The sequence below is a fragment of the Choloepus didactylus genome, chromosome 4 (genome assembly GCF_015220235.1).
Source record: "Choloepus didactylus isolate mChoDid1 chromosome 4, mChoDid1.pri, whole genome shotgun sequence".
In the NCBI taxonomy this organism is placed as follows: Eukaryota; Metazoa; Chordata; class Mammalia; order Pilosa; family Megalonychidae; genus Choloepus; species Choloepus didactylus.
This window is the reverse complement of record NC_051310.1, coordinates 125,687,694-125,700,332: the sequence shown is the minus strand read 5'-3', so window position 1 is coordinate 125,700,332 and position 12,639 is coordinate 125,687,694. Positions and strand designations below refer to the sequence as shown.

General features: G+C 36.3%; 1 protein-coding gene across 1 annotated transcript in view; it reads left to right on the top strand.

Moving 5' to 3' along the window:
• Positions 1-12,332, top strand: part of UNC13C (unc-13 homolog C) — a 740,073-nt gene extending 727,741 nt beyond the window's left edge. The window contains exons 32-34 of the mRNA XM_037833921.1: positions 5,433-5,525; positions 7,041-7,200; positions 10,520-12,332. Of these exons, the coding sequence (XP_037689849.1) occupies positions 5,433-5,525; positions 7,041-7,200; positions 10,520-10,805 (539 nt within the window). The 3' untranslated portion in view covers positions 10,806-12,332. The remainder of the gene's footprint in view (positions 1-5,432; positions 5,526-7,040; positions 7,201-10,519) is intronic.
• The last annotated feature ends 307 nt before the right edge of the window (positions 12,333-12,639 follow it).

The window sequence follows — 12,639 nt, the reverse complement described above, 5'->3', positions numbered from 1 at the left end:
TTACACAAATGGAAATCTCTCATTATGCTTTTTTTGGCAAATAACGGCCTTGGTGATTAGAAACTCAGATGAAGAAAGAACAACAACTGGAGAGGCTTTAGTGAAAGGCATTTCTAATTTACAAATATGTTAAATCATTAACTAGTTTGCTCATCACTTCTGTGTTTACTCTGGGCAGAACTGTCCATTGCTACATTACTGCATATAGTAATAATGCATATAACACCTCCAGAGAAGTTTAACCACAACCTGGTGTGATGGTTTGGAGCCATATGTACCCCAGAAAAACATGTTCTTAAACTTAAACCATTCCTGTTGGTATGAACCCATTGTAATTAGGACTTTTTGATAAGAATACTTCATTTAAGATGTGGCCCACTTAAATCAGGACCAGTCTTAATCCTATTACTGGAGTCCTTTATAAGCAGAATGAAATTCAGAGAGAAAGAAAGAGAGGAAGCCACAGAGGGAGCAGCCAGAAGGTGAACATGAACAGAACCCAGAAGAGAAGGGCGAGGCCAGGAGACCCACCATGTGCCTTGCCAGGTGACAAGCTAAGGACCAAGGCTCACCAGCAGCCTGCCCCAGAATGCCACAGCCTTTGGGGAGAAAGCAGCACCTTGAGCCTTGATATGGACATTTTTCCGAACCTCAAAACTGTGAGCCATTCAATTTCTGTTGTTTAACCTGACCCATTTCGTGGTATTTGCTTGAGCAGCCAAGGAAACTCAAACTCCTAGGGGCAGAGCAGACTCCAGATCCTTAGTATAACAGACAAACATACAACTTAGATGTGTTTTCTAGGTTTCTGAGAGGTCTTTTCTGGTTAACCCTGATTTCAACAATAACAATAATCATTTAGGAAAACGGATTTTGAAGGATTCTTGGTTAACAAAGGTTTTGTATCGTGAAGAGGAATTTTCCCTGTAGAACCTTGAAGGCTTTTAAAAATCTGCCATCTCTATTGTGTTCAACCTAGGAAACCTCAGTGGGGGAAATAGGAATTCCAAAGTTATTGAGGAAAACACCAGTTGCTCCTGAGTTGTGTTGTGGTCTTTGATTTAGATAATTATACTATTCATGGTCTTTTTTGTAATTTTTATGTGCAAGCATTCTGCATGAATCTTGAAAGGATATAACAACTTTGAAACATTCTTGTATTAAGAATTGAATTATCATAATAAATATGGATCAATTTATTGAACAGCAATTAGGTACAAGGAACTCTACCATATGCTTCTTTAAAAATTATTTTTTAGCCTCACGACAACCCTGCCAGATAGGTGGTTTAATTCTTACTATAAATAAGGAAATGAAGGTTCATGGAGTTTTAATTAACTGTTAATGAGTGACTGAGAGCAGCAGATTGATAATCAGGGCAGTCTGATTTCATTGCCCAGGGTTTTTGTACTAGTAATATTGGCATATTTGAGGAAATCAAAAGGAAACATTATTTTATTTATAGAATAATGAAAAGGAAAGTATTTTATAGCAGAGATATTTGGATATGGCTTTATAAAATAATGGAGGAAGGATGTTCCAAACATACAGTTTGTCTTGACAAAATCATGAAGAAAGTTTTTAAGAACTAGGTCAAAGGTATCAGTATGGACAAGCAATGTAGCTGAAGTAAAAGGTAACTAAAGGCAACCTCATTTAGATTGGGTTTTAGGTCTTAATTCATGGTGTCATGAGAAGCAACTGTGCAGTTTTCCAGATAAGAATGGTGTGACGAGCAGGATCCATCTTTTACACAGGTGAGAAGTAATCTTTCTAAAAATAAATCTGACTATGCCAGTGATGCCTAAAAAGTTAACAGACTGAGCAGCAGCTCTAGGATAATGACATTTGAATGGCATAAAATGTAGCAACATTCTCTCCAACTTTTCCTCTTGACACTCCTTCATCTATGCCCCATCTACAGGTACTACCTGCAATTTCCACAACACACCATTCTGTTCCCTGCATCCACATTTGTGCACACGTTATTCCCTCTGCTCCCTTTCTCTATAAGATGAAATCCAACTCAACTTTTAAGAGCCTCCTTAAGCGTTTTTCCCTCTGTGAACCCTTGATAACAGTTGCTAAGTAGTCAGTGTCTATATTTTAAGCCCTGCCCCCACAAAAGTCATCTCATTGATCCACTCAACCTAAGAGTATTGAGAAAACCCTAGAAGAATGTGTATTAAGTTATGAGCAAAGACGATGACTATATTAGTCTAGGTCTCAGCAGGTATCAGATGCCACGCTCAAATTAAGATTATTTGAGAAGGGCTTCATCAACAAACTATGTGAAAAGGCATGGACAGGGTATAAGGAAACCAGAAGGAATAGTGAACCAACTCCCCTGGAACAAAAGTGACAAGAGGAAGGAACAGCTACCAGAGGCAGGAAGGAGAATACCACTTAGCGATGCCTGCTTGAGGGAAGTTGTCATTTCTGATTGAAGGACCCAGATAACCCAAGGTGACTCCATAGGAAGTGGGTTAAAGAAATAAACACCTCACCTCACTCCTTCTAGTCTCTTACCAAGACTTCCCATTGGCTAAACCCAACAAGACGCCAGAGAATATAAGAGCCCACTCGCATTGTCCAGACAGATCAGCCTAAAAGGCAGAGAGGAGAGCGAAGGGTGGAAAATGAATTTGGAGAGCCAAATAGAAGATAACAAGGGCATCCAGTCTTAACACCATCATGTAACATAGTTTTAGAGTTTATAAGCCAATGAAATTAGCCAAGGAAGTGATAAGTATAAAAACTGAAAGGAAAGGTTACAGATGATATAATGGTATGCCTGCAAAACTCAAAAACATTAAGTAAAAATCTTTCATAAACAAAACTTCAGTCAGTTGGCTGGATAAAAAAATAATATACAACTATCACTTACCGTCCCATTACAAGATAGAAGGGAAGAAATAATCCTATTTAAAATAGGATAAGATAAAGAACCTAGGAATAAAATTTAAAAGAATTGTACAATATCTACATGAAGAAAAATGTGAAACTTATTTGAAGTACATAAAAGAAGATCTGAATAATAGATATATTCTGTTCTTGAATCGGAAGTCTCCATATCCTAAGGATGCCACTAATATAGGGATGATATGAAAGAGTTTTATTTTTCCAAAAAACGTTATCAACCTTTCTCTACAGCATAGAGGGATCCCTTTATATCATCATAGTCCAGGTCCTGTTCACCTTAAAGCTTTAATCACATTGTATTCAAAACTCTCCTTAAAAGTAGGCTAAAATGATGACTCGAGCAGTTTGGAGGAGGGGAGGAAGGATGTGGTCTTCTCTCATGCATATCTTTCCTCTTTCTCCGGGTGCTAGTTTCCTTGGTGTTGGGGAAGAAGGAAAGAGAAGAAAACAATGATTCTTTATTTTACCTTCAGTGGTGACCATCAGAGGCGAGGGGTCATTTTCTATTTGGTTGCTTTAAGGGTTGTTCTAGCTCATTCACTTTAGGGAAATAGAGGCCCCAAAGGGTCCACTTCTGCGAGATTCATTTCCAAATAGCATTGCTAGGTACTGATGGACTCTTCCAAGACTCGAGACTTGGCTACTTCGACCTGCTTAACCTCACCTGGTACCATCATGCCACATTCCTCTGAGGGGCATGCCTCCTCGTCCAGCCTTGACAATCCCTGACAAGACCATAGCTCACAATCACCTCTCTCTTCTCTTGTCCCCAACTCTAGGACTTTAAGCCCATTCAGGAACCATTTACCACACTTCTCAGGAAACATGAATTTAAGGAAGTGGTCCTGACACACTCTGTAGATGGTTTCCCCTACTTGACCTTGCTTAGGTCATAGTGACTGCTAAATAGGCAACTAACATTAGAGTGAAATGCCCATCTTGCAGCACTTCCAGAAGTTAGCCATATTTCTCTTGGAGTTGTCTTCCCTTATCTTCAGGAGAAGGGAACATTCCCCAACTTCCCTCCCATGAAGCAGAGAAGAGAGAAAATAGTCCTTTCCCTTATGTCCAAAGTGATTACCTTCTCCTTTCCAGTCCTGCTATATCAACTGCCTGAGGTGTGTGTGGGTGGGTGGGGGGTGGGAGGAGTCCTCGTGAACCTTTTCCAGCAGGTCCTGTTGGGAGGCTCTGGCCCAAATCCTAGTGGTTCTCTAGCAACTAGAAGTCCCTTTGAATCTTTTATTTTCAGCTTTGGGCATTGGTTATTAATTTTAGGAAAATAAGATTCTTGTTGTTAAAGTCTCTATGGAGCAAAACTTAAGCTCCACATACTCTTTCAAAAGCAAATACCACTTCTAAAAATTATCCTGTATATAAACTTGTAAATATATGAAATAATTACTCATTATAGATTGCTAGTAATAGCTAAAGATTGGAAGCATCCTAAATATGGTATACAAAGTGGGATCATAATAAATTGTGCTCTTACTTAAAAACTTTTTTAGTTTATTTTTAAAATTATGGTATATACATATAATGGGATAAAAGGGAAATATTTTGAATTATTGAGCTGTTTACAATTATTTTTATATTTATTTTCAAACAAGTATTCATTGAACATTTACTTTGTTGTTAGTTCCGTGATATTCCAGGCCAAAAAAAACAAAAGGCAGCTGTACCTATACTGAAATGGAATGATCTCTATGATACACTTTTAGGTAAAAAAAAATAAAGGTAAGGTAAAGGACAGTGCTTCTATTTGTGAAAAAAAAATATGTTTATAGATATATTAACAGATATTTATATGCCAAGAGGTTGGTGCTATTATTCTCATATGAGGAAATCAAGGCTTAAGAATGTAGTAAATATCATAGATCACAGAACTAGTAGGATTTGAATTCAGGTTTATCTGACCCCAAATCACAGGCACTTTCCAATTCACTATACTGAACCCGTGACTGACCTTCATCACTACAGAGGTGACCACTCCTTTTAATATCATTAATGGACCTTGTGAAACAATCTACTATAGAATTTATCATACTATATTGAAAGATTTTAAATGTTGGTCTCTCCTGGAAGCCTGTGGGGTTTATGAGGGCAGGGGCTCCATAGACCCCTCTTTATGTCCTCAGTGCTCTGATACGGCACATTTTTTAGAAGTTCTTAAAGGAATTAAAGACAATAATGCATCTTGGTGCTTAAGCAATGAATAGAGCTTTACTCAGTGTCTAGTTAGGCAACTTCAAATTGCTTTCAAGAGGAATAATGCAGTTTACTATGATTTGAGGGCCATATGACATTTTAGTTCAAGATGATTATACACAAGCCTCAAATCTGCATAACAAATCTAATTTAGTGAACATGTATCGATACCTATTATGTACTATTAACCAAAAAAAAAATCCATTTCCCCTTAACACACGCTAAGGTGTGTTATGCCGGGAAATGTATATGTTCATTTTATGTGGTCTGAAACTTCAAGCCAGTAAACTTCTGCTTATTTGCAGGTCGCTCTTCCAAAGAAGCCGTGGGTCAGATATCTGTTCATGTGGACATCACCACCACCCCAGGCACTGGAGAGCATAAAATCACTGTGAAAGGTAAAGTTCAAGTCCAGAGAGATCAAAAAGTCTATTAGGATGTAATCTCTCTAGCAATAATGATACAGACAATGTATTTTTCCCTTTGATCTCTGTTAAAAAAATGTACGTTAAATGATTTTAAGGCATGCTCAGGATTTCTTCATGCACCAAAGCTTTTTTTGAATTCGAAAAAAATCAGTGACACAGGGATTTACATTATATTATTTTAAATATCTAAACAGTTTAAACACATGGAAGATTTAATTTCAAATTGGTGCTGGAATGGTCATCAAACATTAATACTATGGTTGGCTCCAAAACTTGTCCATCAAAATTAGATGTTAATCCAGGACATTCTTACTATTCATGTAGTTTACCTACTACTACTTTTTCTCTGTGATTTTCAAAATCTGGTTTGATGTTTCTTTTTGTTTTAAATGAGCGCACAATCAATTGTCTTTGCTTGTAAAAACATACCCTGAATACAGGGGTCATTTCAAAGGTGAAATTTAATGGTTAACATTTTGCTAATAGAATCATGGTCTATTTATTTTTATGTTATTATAGACTTAGTCATTTTAAATGAAATTAGCTTTGATCATCAAAACATAACCTCCCAATATATTTTAAAATTGCATTATATAAATTATTCTTGTATTATAAAAGTACTTTAGCTATAGTATAGAATAGATATAAAAAGGATACAAATAATTTGACATGCTTATACACTGGTAGTGTCCTTAATATTTTTTGAAAATGTTTGCCAGTATATATCAAATGCCATGAAGTTTTATGAAGCTTTTGTGTTAGCAATTCTAAGTCACTTTACTAAGGTTATCATCATTAAAGGATGAGCAAAGGTGTGCAGATGAGTATGTTCATTTGGTAATCATTTATGATAGATAATCTTAGGAAATATTCACAATGTCTTATAATTATTAAGTAATTGGTTATATATAGGATGGTATACACATACAAAGGACTCTCTGCAGTTTGAAAATATATAATAAATTAGAAAGCTATCCACTATGGTCTTTAAAAAATAAGACTGCAATTTACTATTATCCCACTTTGTATAAAAACTAATTAAATTTTAAAAGCATACACACCAAAATATTTTCTGTCTGAGTAATGAAATTCTTGGAGATTTCTATTTTAACCTATATATTTTCTCAATATTTCATGATGAACATACCTTAATTTTTGATATGAAGTACATGTTTTTACCAAAAGAAAAGGAATAACTTTCATTAGTAGCAGGTGTCATTTCAATTACAGCTGACTTTTCCCCACACCAATGCCACACATCTTAGAGCTGAAAGCTCCATCAAAAGTGTGCATTCCAGGGAAGAAATTATTTTTTCCTCAAGGACATTTCCTGTCATTAGAGTGAGGATGCTACCAAATACAAGCTATGGCTTCACAAATTATTTTAAAAAACGAAAATTCTCTCTAAGCACCAAATAGAAGAAGCTGAGTTTCTACATATTTGTTAGGTAACACTTCATATTCCTTTCCCTTTTCTGTTTTTAGTGATTGCTATTAATGAACTAAACTGGCAGACCACAGCAATGTTTCGCCCCTTTGTGGAAGTTTGTATTCTGGGACCCAACCTGGGAGACAAGAAGAGAAAACAAGGCACAAAGACAAAAAGCAACACGTGGTCACCAAAGTACAATGAAACGTTTCAGTTGTAAGTCTAAACCCAACTCATTTATTCAGCTAGGCAATAGCTATTATATAGCTAAAGTAATTGAGGGATTCTGGGTGGGAATGGCACTGGGCTTTGCTAAGGAAAGCAGATCCTATGGGTTCAGGCATTCCTGTTCACAGCTGATCCCAGGCAAATGAAGAAGGCTGTGTGTTTAATTCCCTTCCATTCGTTCAAGATTGGTTCAATGCTTCCATATATCTGGTTAATATTATGGGCACAGGTTACATAAAACAGGAGGTCCCTCCTTACATAGAAGTAACTTTCTAGAATTGAGCTATATATGATAAAAATACAAGTAAATGAACACAAATAGATAATATTAAGCTGCTATGAAGGAAATTAAAATGGTGATATAATGGAGTGACCCCCTGGCTGCTTAGTTTGGGTGGTCAGGGAAGCCTCTCTGAGAATGTGACTTTTGAAATGAAACTTGCAACATAAAGAACCAGTCCTGCATGGAATAGGGTTGAGAACATTTTGAGCCAAGGGGAAAAGCTAATCAAGGTCTCTAAGGCAGGAGCAAGCCTGACATATTTTTAAAAACACTGTATAGTGGGCAAAAAAGTGAGACAGAATGAGTTTGGAGAAGTGACCAGGGTGCAGGTACCACATTACACTGGGCTTTGTGATCAGGTAAAGGAGTCTGGGTTACATTCTAAGTTCAATACAAAGGCCAGAGAAGGGTTTTCAGATGAGGGGATGAACCATCTGATTTAAATCTTTATGTTTTCTGTGTTGAGAAACAATCATAGGGAAGCAAGACTTAACACGCGAAGTTAGAAGTCTACTGCAATAGTCCAGGCAATAGATAATAGTAACCTAGCCTAGGTACTAGCAGGACAGATGGAAAGAAGGGGAAAGATACTAGGTACGTGTTGGAAGTAGATTCTATAGGACTTTCAGTAAACTGGAGGTAGAACATGAAAGAAAGAGTATATCAGCCAGGTTCCCAAGAATATTCAATTTAGGATAATTTAAGACAGGCTTATTTACAAAGGAAATTGCAAAGATGTGAGTGTAGGGAGACCACAGGTATAGTGATGTAACCTGGGAATAGAAGTAGCCAGACTATTTCCACTCTGCTACCTCCAGGAGGAAGAGAAGGAACCATTATTGAAATTGGGGGAGTGAAAACTTAATGTGTAGTCAGTCACCTTAAAAGGAGGGATACAGGCTAGTTGAGGCAGTCGCACAGGCAAGGAGCCAGGAAAATAAAGACTCTGACCTCATTCTCATCACCACTTCTGATCTCCTGATGGGGTTCTCTTTTGGCTAAAAGCAACTGAAAGCCAGAACATGAAGAAAGTATTGATGTAGTCTTTTACTGGTCTGCATTGTATTGCAAAGTGAAAGGAGAAGAAAGGTGGAGAGTGGACCCAGTTTAGGCAAATGGAAGATATCTAGCACTTAATGAAATCAAGGATGACCCCCAGGTTTTTTTCTGTGGGATCTAAGTGGGTGAATAGTGCAAGCCTTAGGGACTTGACACCCACACACACCAAAATGGCCCCTTACTTGTTTTGTTTTGTACCTAATTTCCCAGAGATCTTTTAGCATGCTGTGCTTCAAATACTTAGCTCACTTACCCCTCATTAAAATATAATCATATCTATCAAAAGAGGTTTCCAGTGCATTAATCACATAAATAAACCCTGCTAACAAACCTGCTCACAAGATTCCACCTATCTTCCAAAGCTCACGAAAATCCTAATCCAATCAAAATGTCTTCTAAAAAGTTCTATACTCAAATCATTCACAATTCAAATATAAAACTACCAGCTGCATTATTCTGGGAAAGGAGGCATTTTGATGCATTTTAATTCACAAGAAGATCTAGCTTCTATCATATTTTTTCTCTTCCCTTATTACCTATGCAGTCTATGTTTTCTTTCCCATTATTTCAGAATGTCTCAAAAATAAGTGCATAGTTGAAGTTATCAATGTCTCCTAGAAAGAAAGATTTGACTCTGCAAAATGTTTGATCAGGAAAAGTCACTTGGAAAGAAAGGCATTTATAAGCTTGTGCTGCTGAGGAATTCACTGTGCATTCACTGGAAAGTCAAGAATATTTGAGGATGAATTAAAACAAGGGATGGAAGAGGAATTTTCCCAGCATATGGCCACTCAGCTTTCTTCATTCTATTCAGTTCCGCACTGATGAGCTGTCTTGGGTTGTTATTAGCAGAGGCCTCCTCAGCCCCACACTTGACAGCCTAACTGTTGACATAGGAAAGAATTGGCATTGAAGCACTGAGCTCTGCCAGAACTGATTTACTCTGGAGATTTGTATCCAATTTAGCATCCTGTGAATAATGCTTGCTAGTCTGTGCAGTGTATCCCCCAGAGGAAAGGTTCCTAGATACAATAGCTTATCCAGGAGTCTGAGATTAAAAAAAGAGAGAGAGAGAGAGATTGTAGTAACTGATGTTCAAATGGCAATTATATTCTTCCAAAAGGCAGCCTTCATCCTGGTCTAGCTCCCATAATCCCAACAGTCTCATCCTGCCCACAATCTTGATATCAACAGGGAGACCCTGCTCCCAAGGGCAGGGCCTTCACACTCAATTAAGCAGGATAAGCGAGCAGACTCTGAATCAGTGAGGATCATGGGTGCCTAAAAGAGTTTGCACATTGACCAAAGGGAAAGCACAATAGGAATGATGAAGGAGATTAGAGACCAATGCTTATTTGGCTAAAGGTCAGCATGGAAACAATCTTCATAAGACAATGTAAGTGCACAGGAATCCAAATGTCTTCATCATTCCAGTTAAAATGACCAGAAACCTGTGGACTAACATTATGGCCAAGCTCATGTTAGAGCCAAGGCAGACTCACCACTTCCATTCTTCTACACATAGGACATGACCCTTAAAAATTAAGTGAGCCAGACCATAAATTGTGATCTTTTCTCATTGTTCTATACATCAGCAAATAGGAATAGAGTACAAAAGTTTTCATATTGAGAGTTAATCATTAAGTACAAAATACTTTAAATCTAATTTCTATTAATTTGTTTAGTATCAAGGCAATAATGTTTATTTAGATTGGATTGATTTCCTATTTGTACCTAGGGGAAAAAAAAAGGAGTTTTTAAGTTAGATCGCCAAGTAGTGTGTGATATAAAGGAAATCTAAGTAAAAGTTAAAGGATACTTGCATCAGGACTAAAAACTCAATGATAATCCACTTACCAATATCATATTCTAAAAAATGCATAAAATTTTCAACAGGATTTTAGAACCATATTGATCCATAGGTGAAATAGTTTTTGCTCTAAATTCATTTTTTCATCTATACAGCATTCTGAGTAAAGAAAACTTCCCAGGGGCCTATGAACTTCATCTCTCAGTTAAGGATTACTGCTTTGCCCGAGAAGATCGAATTATCGGAATGACAGTCATTCAGCTACAGAATATAGCGGAAAAGGGAAGCTATGGGGCATGGTATCCTCTTGTGAAAAATATCTCTATGGATGAAACTGGTTTGACCATCCTTAGAATACTTTCTCAGAGGTCCAGCGATGATGTGGCTAAAGAATTCGTAAGACTTAAATCTGAAACAAGAGCTACTGAAGAGAGCACTTGAAACGCATACTGCAAGATATCATCTTCAAGAATTCATAAACTATAATTGTTTGACTATTGCATGCATGTGCAAATACATGGGAATGTCTAGTTCACTTTCACTATGTTTCAGTGTTTGCCAGTAATCAAGTACAATATCTACAAGGTATATGGAAAACATGCTGAACTTTTATGCTAATTATGGTCTTTAAGAAGTAAATGTTCCATGAAGTGCCAAAATTATGATGTAAAATGAAATATCAAGAACAGCTTTTAAAATATTGATTTCAAGTCATTATCATTTTTTCATCTATTAAACATACTAAAAAACAATTAGTCTTTTGAGTTTGTCCATTAGTTGTCATTCTTAAATTTGTTGATATTGCCCATAAATCATAAAGCGTTTGTTACTCAAATTCTGTTTTAATTAGACTTAAACTCATTGTCGATGTCCTACCCTTTTCTACCATATCTAGATACATGGTCACTTCTAGAAAGCATTTGTAATTTTATAGTTGCAGATATATTGTGATGATTTTTGCAAACAAATTAAAATAGAAAAGGTGGGAAATATTTTATGCTGACCAGTTTCCAACCTTTCTGAAATATCACTGTGAAGAACTGCTATTAAAGCAAACTTATACAAAGCAATGCTAAATAGAGTTTGTTAACAATGTTTGATATATTGAAAAAAAAAATCTTTGTTCTTCAAAACTGCCAAGGTCACATCACATTTGTAAAAATGGGAAGTTGATGCATTTGCCATATAGCATTATGTCTCAGCTTTACCAAATTTCATTCTTTGGAAAGTCATAGAGTAATGGTTTAGAAATGAGATGAAAGATTTGTTTCTTAAAATTACCCATGATAAGTAACTATACTGTTAGTGTTTTCCCTCTGACAGCTATGACTATCTCCTTATTTATTTAGCTCTATAATCAGTTAAATGCTTTTTACTTTTAAAAATATTGAACAATTTGTACTGAATGCAGCATTATATATTGCACTGGAGCAAAAGTCATGTCTTCATCTACTTAGTGATGTGTAAAATAAAGTCTGAAGAAATTGCTTAAACTTTTGTAATTGATGTTATTTATACGTCCAAAATGCATCAGATGCAACAGGAAGACAACTTAACACAGCTCTGTACGTAAAGATATATCTAAGTTGGTTTTGAATATGAAATAGTCTATGAATATTTGCATTTTCTGTATTTTTATGGTTTGACCTTTTAGAGTCCGTACTTAAATACTTGGCTGTAGATCAGTACTTCGTAATTGTAAACTTATGGTCATAACTGTTAGTGGACTACCCACTAATGCAGAATCAAGAACCTGTATTTTGTGAACAAGCTGGTCTGATATGTTAAGAACAGAAGTGAATACTATCCTGCCTCTCAGAACCGTTTGTTCCTGGGTGTGAAAACGCAAACTAGCCAGGATTGATTCCTATTAAATTGTTAGGCAATTGCTTTGTTAATGATTTCTTCAAATGCAGAGTATGATGCGATCCTTTGGCATATGCATTAATAAATGGTGTATACTGAGCACATACCACCTCTTATTGTATCTTCTGCCTTTTTATTTCATTTATATAAATCATTTCATTATTCAGGAATAAAATTCCAGGCTCTTTTTACCATATATAACACTCTTCCGATTTTTGGTTTTAATACCTCATTTGAATTTGAAAACATTTTTCCAGTGTTATGTTCATGGAAACAGCTACATTGTCCAAGATAATGATACTGAAAACAAGGAAGAACTGATGTATCTGTCACTGAATACTGTTAAGCCCCACAAAGAAAATAAATAAAAGCTAGTTTTAACAAAAGGTTTCATCACTTTGGTAAAGGA